The sequence below is a fragment of the Austrofundulus limnaeus genome, unplaced genomic scaffold (assembly GCF_001266775.1).
Source record: "Austrofundulus limnaeus strain Quisiro unplaced genomic scaffold, Austrofundulus_limnaeus-1.0 Scaffold605, whole genome shotgun sequence".
NCBI classification, from domain to species: Eukaryota; Metazoa; Chordata; class Actinopteri; order Cyprinodontiformes; family Rivulidae; genus Austrofundulus; species Austrofundulus limnaeus.
Window position 1 is genome coordinate 70,908 of NW_013953007.1, and position 15,493 is coordinate 86,400.

The 15,493-nt window shown below is 39.3% G+C and overlaps 1 protein-coding gene across 1 annotated transcript in view; it reads right to left on the reverse strand.

The window, feature by feature from the left end:
- Positions 1–7,020: 7,020 nt before the first annotated feature.
- Positions 7,021–15,493, reverse strand: part of sacm1lb (SAC1 like phosphatidylinositide phosphatase b) — a gene marked incomplete at its 5' end in the record, with an annotated part of 19,036 nt that continues 10,563 nt past the window's right edge. The window contains 13 exon segments of the mRNA XM_014026976.1: positions 7,021–7,740; positions 8,079–8,136; positions 8,212–8,304; positions 9,003–9,096; positions 9,352–9,424; positions 12,185–12,254; positions 12,977–13,115; positions 13,236–13,334; positions 13,405–13,484; positions 13,573–13,641; positions 13,720–13,806; positions 14,251–14,336; positions 14,762–14,863. Coding sequence (XP_013882430.1) covers positions 7,604–7,740; positions 8,079–8,136; positions 8,212–8,304; positions 9,003–9,096; positions 9,352–9,424; positions 12,185–12,254; positions 12,977–13,115; positions 13,236–13,334; positions 13,405–13,484; positions 13,573–13,641; positions 13,720–13,806; positions 14,251–14,336; positions 14,762–14,863 — 1,187 coding nt within the window.

Sequence of the window (15,493 nt, forward strand, 5' to 3'; positions counted from 1 at the left end):
ACTAAACTGACAATGATGAGCAATAATATGTATAAACTGTAGTATTGATCAGTAGATTTGTTTTGTAAAAAAAAAACTAGTTTTTCTACATAATTATTTTGTGATAAGTAGTTTAGATTTATGTCTGTGTTTTACAGATTCAAGTCTCTGTTTCAATGTGTCAGAAAGCATTTTACTCCATGTTGGACATTAAATGTTTAAAATATGTGACTGTTCTCATCACAGCAAGTTTCATCCTGTTGTAAACTAACATTAACAGTTTCATGTTAATTATATCTAACACACCTAAAACTATTGTGTTGTTGTTGTTGTTCAGCTGCTTTTTATCAAATAAACATAATTATGTTTTTATTTCTTTGTTTTTTTGTTTTGTTTTAGGTCCGCTGTTAACAGTTTACTACAGAACTGTATTCATCTAAAGAAAAATAAATAAAATTTTGAACTCTATCACATAATGTGAGAATTGTATTGTACAAATATGATGTTTAAACATGATAATTGTACAAACAAAATTATACAACATAATTATCACTTCAAAACGTAATTGTGTCCAAAAATGTTTTTTTTTTTTCAGTGACAGAAACACGTCTGTAAATTTGGTAATGGCGAGGATGACTAAAAATATGGATAAGTCAGTGTTGTGATTCCAGCATAACTAAAGTCAATGTACTTTGAGTCACAATGTGTCCATCTTGAACACATTTAACATGATGAAACTTTAAATTTAAATTTATATTCATGAAACTTTCATTACTCCAGCTGGTCAGTGAAGAAGGCTGTCACATGTAGAGGACTGGATTGATTTTTCCTTCTGTACAGTCCAACCCATTCTCCTGAGTCGTCACATATTGACGCTTTTCCAAAGTTCCCTCTGCGTTCGATTTTGACGCGTCGGGTACTCCCCTTGCGTCATTTTTTGACGAGATGGGGTGAAATCTGTTGTCATAATTTCTGAAAGTGTAGGAAATGCACAAAAACTACCACCCCAAAGCCTAAAAATACCTTTATTCACTTTAAACATCCTGTCCCTGATCCTAGTACCTAAAATTAACCATTGACCCTGATCCCTAAAATTAACCATTTTTAGAAAATGTAGGAAATTCACGTCAACTACGTGTTCCAAAGCCTAAAATTATGGCAAAATGTCTGAAATAAATCACTTCACTAAAGTAACTCCAATGATGACAAACCTCATTTTTTTAAGAGGGAGATGTTGCCCCATACCATCACACTGCCTCCACTTTATTGGTGCACCAATCAGCAGTGTTCTCCACATCTTCTCCACACTTTCACACTACGATCCAACTGCTGTAAGCAGAATCTAGACTAATTTCTGAACATAACATTTCTCCACATGTTCGGGTTCCAGTGCAAGTGTTGCCGATGCCAGCACAAACAGGCCTGATGGTGAAAGGCAGGCCTTCTGGTCCCTGAGATCAGACATTGGCTACGTTCAGTATGTTCCTGATTGTCTGGGCAGAGAGCCGTCGGCCATATCCTGCAAACCTCGACTGCAAATCTGTAGAAGGCAGCCTACGGTACCTAAGTGCTGACAAGGTGAGGGGAACCATGTTCTTGGGGTGTCGTCTTCTTGGGACGCCTACATCATGGCCTGTCTCTGATCCCCTATCGTATGGAACTTATATTTGGAGCTGATCATAAGGCTTATTTCAAATAATACAGCAACCTGGTTTTGCGGAACACCATCTTGAAGTTGGCCTATCGCACGGTCCCTATCCAGCTCAGTCAACCGCGGCATGCCGCCGGTTCTTGCACCTACCAACCACTGTAGCAGGGCCCATGCTCAATGGAGCACTTGGGGATACCAGAAGCTAAAAACAAGTGTCAGCTGTTTGGCAAAGAAGATTTAGCAAATTTTTTATGTGCTCAACCCCCATACTTAACTCTACCGCTCATCCCAAAAATGCATGCTCCTTGCAAATGTGGCACCATTTAAAAGACAAATTAACAGGCTTTCCAATGGTAAGATTTATTGCCAAGAAGCATTTACAAAAAATTAATCTACCAAACACAAATTTTACTTTTGAGAGAAACATTACTTTTTGTGCAAAGTTTAGTCAGTCATGGAGCATGAGTTTGAAGAAAAAGACAAAAAAATTTAGTCCAGGAAAAGCTAACAGCTAACCAAAGGAGAGACGGTTTTTAAAATAGTTTTTCAGGCTTATAAAAAAGCTTGGTGAAGGAAGAACATTATTTACTATAAAACCTCTATTTGTTTACATGTTTGTGTAAGGTTTACAGACAGACGGTGGCTGTGATCCAGATTTTTCACCTAATGTCTACATTGTGGTCATTATAGTAGCCTGTAGGGCAGGGATAATCAATTCTGGTCCTCGAGGGCCACAGCCCTGCATGTTTTAGCAGACTCTACCTGCTGAGGAGGCTGAGGTCTTTTGGAGTGCAGGGAGAGCTCCTGAAGACATTTTTTGACTCTGTGGTGGCATCAGTCACCTTCTGGTTAGCTGGAGCGGCAGCTTATCTGCAGCTGAGAGGAAGCGGTTAGATAAGCTCATCAGGAAGGCCAGCTCTGAGCTGGGATGCCCCCTTGACACAGCGCAGGTGGTGGGAGACAGAAGAACTCTGACTAAAATGACATCATTGATGAACAACGTCTCCCGCCCCATGCACGAAGCTGTGGTTGAACTGGAGAGCTCCTTCAGTGACAGACTGCTGCATCCGAGGTGCACAAAGGAGCGTTATCGCAGATCCTTCCTCCCAGCAGCTGTCAGACTCCACAACAGGCACCACGCCCAAAATTCACAATAAGTGTTTACAAAAATCACAAGAGTTTGCACACCTGCTGCTGCACAGTCATTTGTACTGTTACTATTCATTGTAATTACTCAACTGAACAATCATTTGCACTACTTCTCTGCTGGAATTTCACATCTGAGTTTCTTGTCTGCATTGTGATAATTCACTTTACAGTTATTGGTCTGTTGAGATTGTTTTGCACAGAAAACATGCAATTTCTGATTCCTAATGTCAGATTCTGATAGTCTACTGTCTCCAAAACAAAACATATCTTTTACCATCCTTGCACAAATCTTCATTTGTATTTTTTATTATTAGTAGTCGTATCGTTGCTAGTCAGTGTTAATTTTTGTTTTGTGTACACTATCTATAGTTTGTAAAGTAACTGTGTGAACCTCTGTACGAATGCTGCTGTGACACCTGAGTTTCCCCTCTGCGGGACACTGAAGGCTATTTCTATTCTATTCTTTACTTTTTTCCCTTCTCTAACACACCTGTTTCAGTCAGTGAATTACCTCTTCCAAGTTTAGTTCAGTTTATTCATTTCAATTAAAAACAAAAATTTCAATACAAAAAMCCCCCACAAATCTCATAAAATTAAAGTTCTGCAGAAGGCTGAAAATCATCCATTCATTCAAATCAGGTGTGTTGGAGCAGAGAAACAAGTAAGCAGGGCTGCAGCCAGCCCTCGAGGACCAGAATTGACTATCCCTGCTGTAGGGGATGGATGGGGGACATTGTGCTGTTTTTACATCATCACTACTAGAATGTGGCAGCTCGATGGTCTGGGTCATTCTGAGGCTGCAGGTTTGAGTCCAGCTTACATCAGATCATCTGGTGTGAACCAAAAACCAAATCACTGTGGAGACCCCTGCAGAAGGGAGCAGCTGAAAGGTGGTCCATGCCCATGTTCGCCGGTACACAAAGAGCTAAGCAGCTGTTTTTTACAGTAACAAATAGGAAGTGGATCACAAGTTCAAATGTAGATCAAGTAAAGTGGGAACTAAGATAAGGGTTCCTCTAATGATCTAACAGCTTTATAGGTGTTCAGAGGTCAAACTGAGATGGTTTAATATGACAGAATGAGTCAATAAACAAGACACTAAAGTCAGTTTAAATGAAGACATGATGACTTATGATTTCATAATCAGTACTAAAATAATTAAAACGTATATAAAGCTGCATATACAGAGAATAACAGTGAAACTGACAGGTTTATTTGACCTCAGGGTGAATTAGCTTGGACGTTCACTTCTGAGAAGATTAACAGCTGTCTGTAATGACTGCAAATATTTTCCTTTCTGTAGAACGATGGATTCATATTGTTTATAAATGATATTTAACCTTTACCAGACTGAGCAGCAACATTTGCCTCTCTGAGGTCATTGCTGATGTCTTTCCACCGTTCCTCTAAATGAACCAGTTATTTCAGGCTAGTAGGACAGCAGAGGGAGGAAGTAATTTAAGTTTCAAGAGACAMTCTAGAAGAGAGAAACTAAACAGATTATCTGAGTGCAATATCTTTGAGTTTCTTTACAAACAACTTGTGAACAGAATAAACTACAAACTGAATATGATCATTTCCCTTCAAAGCACACTGCTGAACTTTTGTTTGAACTGAGATCTAAATTTAATGAACAAAGAGATAAGACAAATAAATGGGTGGCTCAGCTGTGACAAACCACTGCATCTCCACTGATACCTCAAAGTGAACCTGGTGCAGGACATCAGATCTGCTGCAATTGATCAAACTTTGGAGGGATTTTTGAAGCAGCTGTTTTGATCTGATGGCTCTGCAGACCTGACCTCCCTCCTCTGTGACATTAACGTTTCTGCCCCATCACAGCTAGTCATGGTTGGGGTTAACCCATCTACCACCTTCTTCTCTTGTTTTATGCCTTTATTTTCTGTAAAGCCAAGCCAGAGGGTCCTGTCAAGGTCATTGAGGGGTTGGACCCAGTATGCAGGCCGGCACGAGGAGCTTGACAAAAATCAAAAATTTATTAAAAGAAAAAAAAAATGCCGATGTGGCGGCAGAACTTACAATAAACTTGGAAGATAAGATGACAGCAGAAGCCATATAATAAATGGACAAGAAAGTGGTGACGAGAGACTGGTTAAATCCAGTGAGGGAGGAATGATAATGGACAGCACCTGTGCAGCAGGCTGACTACAGATTATAGACAGGTGAGGGTGACAACATGACTTAGAGAAAACTAACTGAGGGAGAATAAGAAATGGCACAGAGAACACAGGATAATCTAACAAAAGACCAGAATGAATAAGAAAATACTAAAATTCACAAAGAAAATAACCCTAAAAAGCTACAAACTCTGACAGTACCCTCCTCTTAAAGGACGGCCCCAATGTTCAAAACAAAACTGCCAAACTCGGGTGGGGAAACTCAAAGGAAGGAAGACAAGAAACAAAAACAGAAAGATCAATAAATAAAAACGGGCAGGAGTACCTGGGAAAACTAAACACAAATGCCAGTCAGCTTATTTATAACAAAGAACTAGTGGATCCGACCTGCATGGGTATATTGTTCTTGTGGGTGGCCTGGAGAGTGTCCAGACCATGGCCACATTTCAGGCAAGGGGTCGGGAGGAGAAGCATTAAGAAGCCTCCTTGCAGTGCTGCTGACATGGGCTCTGGTGCAGACGTCACAGAAGGTGAGAGAACAAGAACAGATGATGCTGCAGAAGAACCTGGAGACTCAGGACCAGACGAGGCGGTTGGTACATCATGAGAGGCTGGAAGCAAGAACCTTTAAAGAAATTGGAACCGGCAAGGAGGATGGTGATGATAAACCAGCCGGAGAGGGACCAGATAGTTGTACAAGAAAGCGCAGGAGGAACAGATTCAGATGGGAGTGTAGGTGGACCAGAGGAAGCTGTAGAACCAGAGGTTGGTGACGCAGGATGGACATCAGGGAACTCATGAACAGAGGACACAGGAGATGAAGATGGAGCTGATGGACCAGACGAAGAGGATGGGGATAGAGTAGACAAACCAGAAAGGGATGTATGTATGTTCATTATGCTCTGTACAATGACAATAAAGGTTTATCTTAGCTTATGTGGAGGTGTATTACAACAGACCTTGCTGAGGGCCCAGAAATGTGGGCTTCAAGGACTGTAGGCCTAGAAAACACAATGAATGACACTGGGGGAGCTGATGGCAAAGGAGCTGCTGCAGACAAAATATCACACTAGGATCTGCAGTAAGCAAAGACACCAGAGAGGGAGCTGCTGGAGACGAGGAGACCACAAAGGGAGCCACAGCCTGGGTCTTGACCGCTGTAAGAAAACCTGTGTGTTAGTTCTTAGGTGTTATTCCCTGCAGTGTTGGACGTCATGCTAATCTAGGAATCCAGTTTGCTGCCATCAGGACATTAAATCACCTCTAGCTAGCAGTTGTGTGCATGCTTCAGAGTTGAGACTATTTAAAACAAGAATTTACTAAACTAGACTTCTGTAAAACTGATCAAACCAATCTGAACCATCACGGCTCTAAGACGCATCATGGGTGCCCTCTGTGTTTCTAAAGTGTTGGAAAACTTTATCTACATAAGAAAAGTCTAAATCCTGTAGGTGTTGTGTCAGAAAAAGCACCATTAGACTCTTCAAACATTTGATATCTTATCACTGCCCATGCTTCACTGTTATACCAGAATACTTTTATTTATTTTATTTTAACACAAATTTAAAAAGGAATAAACTGTGGTGTGGTAAATATACAGTAGTTCCTGGGGGAAAAAAGTAGTACTGGCCAAAACCAGGTCAAAGCTAGATAAGAAATGTAAAGCATCATCAGCTCACAGTAACAGGTTAGATTCATCTTTAGATTTAATAATTAAAGGATGTTAGAGACGCAGCAATCAGGAGACATATGATGCAGTTAGAGGACATGGAGGTAGTTGAAGTGAGGACACAGAGGACAGAGTGAGATGGAGGAGGATGGCATCGCTGGAGAGGGAACAGTTGAAATACTGTGGATTGTCTTACAGATGGACAGACAGGACAACTTCCTGTGGACTGTCTTACAGATGGANCTGTGGACTGTCTTATGGACGGATAGATCTGGGGGACAGTGTTGGACGTCGCCAGTTGTGCAGTCAGACAAGTTAATTTAGAGCTCAACCTGTCCACAGAGGGACAGATATGTCCTGCTGGACATAAAGTGCATGTGAGCTCACGTGAAGCTGGTATCAGGAGGTTCTACAGACGTCAGTACCAACACAAATGGACCTTTTCTTTTTATTATTATTTCTTCTTCCTCCAGCTGCTGAATAAAAACTGTTCCTCTGAAAGGACGTGCAGTGATACACTGACTGTCAGAAGAATGCAACACCCAACGTTTGGAACCGTCAGAACCGGTTCTTTATGTTCTGTAAATACATTTATAAAGAGACTAAATACTGACGAAAAATCCAAGCTGTGAACATTAATGTACATGTGAACAGGTGTATGTAAGTGTATGTACAGGTGTGTACAGATGTGTGAACAGGTGTATGTACAGGTGTGCTGTCACACAGGTTGTTAAGGGTCAGAGTTATAAAGATGATGAAGCATCCAATCCAGTAGAACGTGGTTCTGAATGAACTCCAGAGGTCCGGTCTCAGGTAAACCCTGTGAACAGTTCTTCAGTCGGTACCGTGTGGACAGCAGCAGGCCCCAGCGCCTCCAGTCCCTGTTACCCATCACCCTCCTCTGCTGCTTCAGTAAAGGCTCCAGGCCTGCTGACGATGATGATGCTGGGGCGGAACCGAAGCAGAGGAGGAGGCGATCAGTTCTCTCGGGCCGAGCTGCTTTCCACACGCACACATTCAGTCCAGCTTCTCCTTCTGGACCAGCTTTGGAGCATCTACAAAGTCCCGTCCATTAAAGAGGATAAAGCCACCTGTCAGAATGCTGGAGGTCCCCCAGAACAGGACGTAGGCCAGGGTCTCGGTCCAGGTTTCACCTGCAGAACACAGGAGGTCTCACCTTATTTACTTTGTCTTTTATAGATTTTATATACTTTAAAGCTGAATAACTTAAACAATATTAAATGTTTGTTCTCTTCCCTTTTCATGCCAGAGTTTTAGTGAAAGTTATGACCGACTCTCAGCTACTACCACATCAAACTGTAAGTTAATATCTGTAAAACTGAATGGCGGCCATCTTGAAAGGACTCCAGAAGTTAATCAGTTGTAAACATTCGTCAAACAATCCTGAGTTTAAATAAACTCCTTCACAGAACTGAAGAGTGACCCGATAACAGTACCAGGTCTGGAGCAGAACCAGAGGAGTCAGTCTTACCAGCCATCAGTAAGCAGATGATGCACATGGAGAAAGCTACGACCATGATGATGGGCAACTAAAAATAAAAACAAAAAGTCAATAAATACATGAGGGAAAAACAACTAAAATGTTTTGACTGTTTGTTTTTTACCGTTAAAAACTTCCAGTCCTTGGTGTCACGAAGCGGAGTGATCCAATCAGTTTCATCCACAGAATAGTTCCCCAGGAACAGGTCTATAGAGTCCTGCATCAAAACACAGACCAGAGTCCTGATGAAAACCAAGACCTTTCAGTCCAGTGGCTCTACACATCAGGAAAAAAATATGATCTGATCTTTACCAAGTTCTAAAGTGACTGAAATCTAACATCAAATGATTCTTGAATCAAGAACCTTTGGTCGCAGCTGGGAGGAGCTGATGGTGCTCATATGTTTGGTTTACTGTAAACATGGAGCTGTGCTTTATGGGTAAATATTAGGACTGCAACAATACATGTACCTGTATTGAACCGTTCAGTACACAATATGTATTGAGTAATACTAATCTTTAAAGTTTATTTTATCAACTTGTCTTCTGAAGATGTTCTGTTTTGAAGGCTGAGTAGATCTGTGTTCGACTACTCCCCCTAGGCTGCACTGTCGAGCGCAGATCCACTGAGAAACTTGCTTTTTCAACAACATTTAATTAAAAAACTGTGCTTTTGAGGTTAAACAACTGTTCATAATTAATTTCAATAAATTACAAGTTAAGAAGGGCATGGACATTTCTCTTTTTTGTATCGAAAAAATATCAAACTGTGAGACTTAAGTATCGAATCGAACTATGAATTTTCTGTATCGTTGCACCCCTAATTTATACTGTTACTGATTAGAGTCTAACAGATCAAATATAAATGAACTCCAGTTATTTATCTTTAGAAATGACTCAAACTGTCTGGACTCACCTGCCTGAAGCCATCTGAGAAGTTGTTTTTGTAATATCGGATCGTGGAGTTCCAGCCGTCCATTAGAGCACCAAACACAGTCCTCTTCCCCGTCCTGTGGTTCAACACCAACATGTTATTGTGTTCAATTTATTAAGCATTAAATGATTTAAATCAGTGTTTATTCATTGAAAATAAGAAATATCTATTTAAGTTCCCAGATAAACATAAGTAATAGTTTTGTAAACATCACATTTCTCTGAATCCTGATCTAATTGTGAAGATTTTAACTCTAACATGAAAATAGAACCAAAAGCAGATTTTATTCAGACTCTGCGTGACCAGAAACAGAACCGGACTGAAAACTGACCTGGTGAAGTCCGTCTTCAAGGCCCCGGTACCTGCGTACTGCTTGGCACAAGCGTCAGCGTTATCTGCCCAGGCTGAAGGGAAACACCAGAAACCACCAAGCCAAAACATTATAACCAGTTCATCCGTTAGCCCCAGCTTTAACAGAAATGTAATTATTTACAGGATAAAATGTAAAAGTGTCTCTTTCACATATGATGGTCACATGACATGTCTCAGTCTGATATAGAAGTGTTTGTTCATGTTAGAACATGTAAATCCACTCCTCAGGTGTTTAAAACTGGTTTCCCACTGCAAAGAAATCATTTCATATGGTTCAGTGGTCATAATGTTTTGGCCCATCAGTATTAAAGACTAGGAGCTTCGTCTGAGTGAAAATAACCAACATTCCTGCATCAGTAAGGATTGTTTTGCTCATCTCTCCTCTTAGTTTGATTATTTTAGCTGTTAGTGCACCTGGAACAAAATCTTTCTTTAAAAGATTTTAGATTTTTCTACAGACCTGCTTAAAACCATCAAACATTTGATCATCTTGAGGATTTGTATTTTATTCCATTAAATTAAATGAGTTATTTTTCATTTAACACATGCTAGTGTTATTTTAATCACCATCAAATCACTGACTTTAATGCATCAGATGTCCAATTTATTATATTTAGTCATTTGAAGACAAAGAAACTCATTAAAACCAGAATTTTTAATCTCAGTCATTAAAAATATAATCACACTTTGCGATGTTTCTTTTATTTTTGACAAGAATAGTTAAATTTGTCTTTGTTACTGTTCACCACTTAAATCAGTTTTATATAGGGCCATGAAGAAGTCATGATTTAATTCGTTTTTGTTTTATTGACCTCAAGACCCTCCTCTCTTACTGCACTTTATTTATTTAAAAGTTAAATTATCTTCACAACTTAACAATTCAGGGTTTATTTTAAATCAGCAACTTCTTTGTTTCACTATCATTTTAGAGGAATCATCATTTTTTCCCCTTTAGGACACTCATATCCAAAATTGATTTGATTTGATTTATTGATTTAACAGGAAAAGATTACTAAAAATCAAGCCTGACTCAGCATAATTGCTGTTTTACAGCAGGTTCATGTTCTGCAGCACATAAAACACTCAATCACATCATTATACACCATAGACACAAAGACAAACAAGCATACCAAATTTCAGGAAGGCAGCATTTGCAAAATAGGATGTCTAAATATGAGCACAACAAAAAGTGTCCAGCAGATGGCAGACAAGATTCTTCTTAAAGGACTGTAGTTTTGAAATGGACTTTATGTTTTGAGGAATGTCGTTCCATGCTTTAGTATAAACATAGAAGAAAGACCTCTGACCGTAACAGTTTTTAAAAGTTGGTAATATCAGTTGTCCTTTTGTAACAGATCTAGTTGAATGACCACTTCCAGAATTTGATTTGGGCAACAATGCACAGAGAGTTCCATAATTGGCACCTTGGAAGATCTGAAAATATAAATTAATACCACTATACAAAACATAATTCTGAAAAGTCAAGGCATCAGACAATGAAAGAACTGTACAGTGATGAGTCCAACCAGGAAGTTTTTTATGAATTGTGTAGGCCCTGTTGTAGAGCCTAACTATGGGTTCTAAGATTTCATTTGTTGTAAGAGACCAAACAGGTAAACAGTACGACATGGTTGAGAGTACAATGGCATGAAGATAGATATTTGAAACAGAAGATGTCAGATTGGATCTAATTTTTGAATAAATGTATAATTTCTGTTTCAACTTAGTGGTTAAGACTTGTACATGATCACGATAAGTCAAATGAGAATCCAAAGTAATTCCAAGATATTTGTAGGTAGTGACAATATCAAGGGGTTTGTTTAAAAAAGTGAGTTGATTTGTTTTATTGAAATGTCTCCTGGGTGAGGAAAAATACATGCACACAGTTTTTTTAACATTAACTGACAGATTATCTTGAAGCCAATCATGAAATATCTGAAGATCTGCTTGTAACTGACTATTAATAGATTCAATATTGAAATCAGACAAAAAAAAAAAAAGAACAGTATCATCAGCATACATTAAAATATTTGAATACTTCAATATTTTTGGAAGGTCATTTATGTATAATAGGAAAAGCAATGGGCCCAGTATGCTACCCTGTGGAACTCCCACGGAACAGGGCAGAGACCCGGACACAGAGCTTCCATGTTTCACAACCTGACACCTATCAGTCAAATAAGAGGAAAACATTTGTATTGCAGATGATAAAAGTTGAAAAGAAATCAACTTTTGTAAGAGAGTATAATGATCAACTGTGTCAAACGCTTTACGAAAATCAATATATACAGCACCAGTTACTTGACCTTTGTTCAAAGCAGCACGTATTTGTTCAGTGAATAAAATTAATGCAGACATGGTTGACCTTGACGTGTGGAAACCATGTTGGCTATTGCTTAGCATATTATTAACTTCTAGATGCTGAAGTAGATGATTAAATAATGCTTTTTCAAGTAACTTAGAAAAAATAGGAAGAACAGAAATTGGTCGATAGTTTGAAACTTCTGTTGGATCACCAGATTTAAAAATGGGAGTAATCTGAGCAAACTTCCAGGCATCAGGGAAAATAGACTGCACAATACATAAATTAAGCAAATGATGAAACAATGGTAAAAAAGTGTTGGCATGCATTTTCAAGAAATCCATATTTATCTTATATTTGTCAAATGCATGTGAGCCATTTAGAGATTGGAGTGTATTCAAAACATCAACAAAACAAATATTCCAGCTGATGAAGCCCAGAGGAGCGTTAGACGTTACTGAGAGTGATTAGGATCAAAAAGTACTCTCACCGTTCTTGTACAGCTTTTCAAACTCTGCCTGCTCTTCAACCTTCTGGCCTGCGTGGAGAACCCCAACCCTCTGTAAACACACCAAGAGGAAACAACCGTTATAATATCTTATTTATCTATTTTATCTTAGTTTAACTGTCGACGCCTGGAGGGTTTTGAATCAGGAGTGGTACCGGGGGGTGGGGGGTTAGAGGTGGTAAATCCATCAGATTAATCTGTGTCACTAAAGTCAAGCTTTCACACACAAATATGTTTGCAGTTGTTTTATATTAAAATATGCACACCTACACAAAAACACAGTCTGATCACAGCATGTGTCTTCATCTATCAACTCACTGGTGTTTATGTGTTTAACTCATTAATTAGATTCTGGACTGAAGTCTGAGTCTACGGACTCTCTGGAGGCTCAGCTGGTTTTTCAGTCAGCCCACTAACTCGGACCTGTGGGTCCTGATTCAGTCTAAGTATCAGTTCAACCCGTTAAACTGCAGAAGTGAATTAAATAATATTACAGCAGCTGAGCTACAGGAGGACAGTTCTAACAAAGAACAAAATGTTAGGAAATGTGCAAAAAAGGTGGTTTGGTTAAAAGTAGAAACAAACTAAACAGTTTCACTTTTTGAATAAAAATGAACTGATGAAGATGAGGAGGAAGATGATAAAAAAATCTAACAAAAATCTCAGCAGACCTGAAAACTAAAATGATAAAAAAGTGAATTCTTGCACAGGAACTCTCTGTTAGTTAAATATTTCTGGTTTCAGAGCTGTTTTAGTCAGAGTCAGGTGTTGCACCTGCAGCTGGGACTGCAGCGAGCGGCGGCCCAGGAGACTCTGGATAACATTAGTCCGGTCCAGGCAGTCCATGCAGTTGCTCCGAAATATTCCCTCCTGGCTCAGCAGCACCTTCCCATCAGCATCCACCAGGAAGTACCTGAAACCACAGACACAGTCACTTTGAAGAGAAAACTAGCTGATTACAGACACACACACACACACACACACACACACACACACACACACACACACACACACACAAGAACAGAGTACTGACCCAAACTCATCCTGGACCTCTGAGACCATGTCCAGCAGGAGCTGAAGGCGGTGCCACCTCATCCGGCTGCACTCCTTATGGAAGTCAAACGCTACGTACCTGCAGAAACAAAGCGCTCAGTAAAAACAGGATGATGGTTCAGAAACAGAAGAAATGGTGGAAATCTCACTTTATCATGCCGTTACCCAAACTGGACACCATTTTTTCAAAAGCTAGCTCCAGAGGTTTTTCAGAGCCTTTCTGATTGATCTGAAACAAATAATAAAATAAATGCTATAAGAGCACGTGTTTGATAAAAGGTTTTCAGACCAAATCTGAGCCGGATCAGGTTTCTTACCAAGTTTAACACAACTTGTCTTCCATAGAGAACAGCCTGCGAGTCGAAGTGTCTCTGAAATCCATCTAACTAAGAAGAAAACCAGAAACTATGTGAGATAAATACAAAATAAAATTAACTCAGTCAGACAGCAGAGTAGAAACTGACATGGTTGAATGTTTTGCTGATCTGGGGTTTTGGTTTGTACTTCAGATTGGGTCTTTGGGACCAGTAGAAGGGGATCGATCCTCTGGTCTAAAAGCAAAATTAACATTTGGTTAGAACTCACAATGAGAGTTTAGATACTATAACATGAAAAACATGGTTTAAACTTTAAAGCACAAACTTTTAATTAGTATATTTTAAATGTTTAACTTCAGAAACACCCTCTGATCACTTGAAGTGATTCACTTCATGTCTTTAAAACAGAGCAGTTTACAAATCCTTTAAAGATGAAACATGCAGAGAAGAACCAGTTTCTGTCAGYAGGAGCAGAGTTCTTCTGTTTATTATAAATTAAAATAATAAGAATTCTAAAAACACGTTTATCAAAAGTCTGCTTATAATAAAAAAAACCCTGATACAATATTAGAAATGTTGCTATAATAATTTCCTATTACCTATTTTTTTCCCTTTAAAACGTTATTTAAATCGATTTATGATCCTAAAATCAAACTAAATCTTCACTGTTGGGCTCACCTGAACAAATGAAGCAGTGAAGCTGTTGTACTGCAGGATCTGCTCTGTTTCCACAAAGTTTGCAGCGTGACCCTCTGAGTCGATGCCTGCGGTAAGAAGAATTTGAACCTTTCAATAAGTGTTTGTATTGAAAAACAATCAGCTGATCCCATKTTAACAGTTAGCCTGAAACTGGTTCTAGGTTCACAATCTGCTGTAAATGAATCCTGAAGTAAATCACACACAGTAGAGCTGGTACAGGTTCATACAGAAAAATGTCATTTTTATTTWTAGGAATTATCTGTATACCGGTTTAAATGGCCTGAGCAACATTCAGGACATCAAATAACGTGGTAGAGACGGACACAGAACGTATGGACGAGAAGCTGTGTTGGACTCAGAACATTAAAAGGTATCATATCATGCTTTTAAATCCTTCTTTTTCACGTCTAAATCATTCACTTATGGTCAAGTTAAAATAAAACTGCATCAAAACGCGCATCAGAACCGAGGCGTGATGTAGAACAGTTACCTCTGACATAGTAGCGGACACCAGCTCTGAAGCAGCTCCTCCTGGAGATGATGCTCCACTCGAACACCTTCCCATTGATGGAGCTGGACTTTATGGTGACGACTGGTCAACAGGTGTGTTAAAAAACCAACAGTACTGACAGAACAGCATCGTTCTGAGACCTGTCCTCATATAAGACCTGTGTCTTTAGACGGAGACACTGGTTTCTGTGCACCATACAGTGGTGTGAAACAGTGTTTGCTCCCTTACTGATTTCTCTCTTTACATACAGCGGGGAAAATAAGTATTGAACACATCATCATAATGACATGAAATTTTCACCAGATGTCAGTAACAACCCAAGTGATCCATACATACAAAGAAATCAAACCATAAATGTCCAGAAATGAAGTTATTTGTAATAATGTGGAATGGCACAGGGAAAAAGTATTGAATACACTTACTGAAATGTATCTAATACTTTGTCCAAAAGCCTTTGTTGGCAATGACAGCTTCAAGATGCCTCCTGTATGGAGAAACTAGTGGCATGCATTGCTCAGGTGTGATTTTGGCCCATTCTTCCACAAACAGTCTTCAAATCTTGAAGGTTTCGTGGACCTCCTCTGATCTTTAGTTCTTTCCATAGATTTTCTGTTGGATTCAGGTCAGGTGATTGGCTGGGCCATTCCAGCAGCTTCTCTGAAACCAACTGAGAGTTTCCTTGGCTTTGTGTTTGGGCTCATTGTCTTGCTG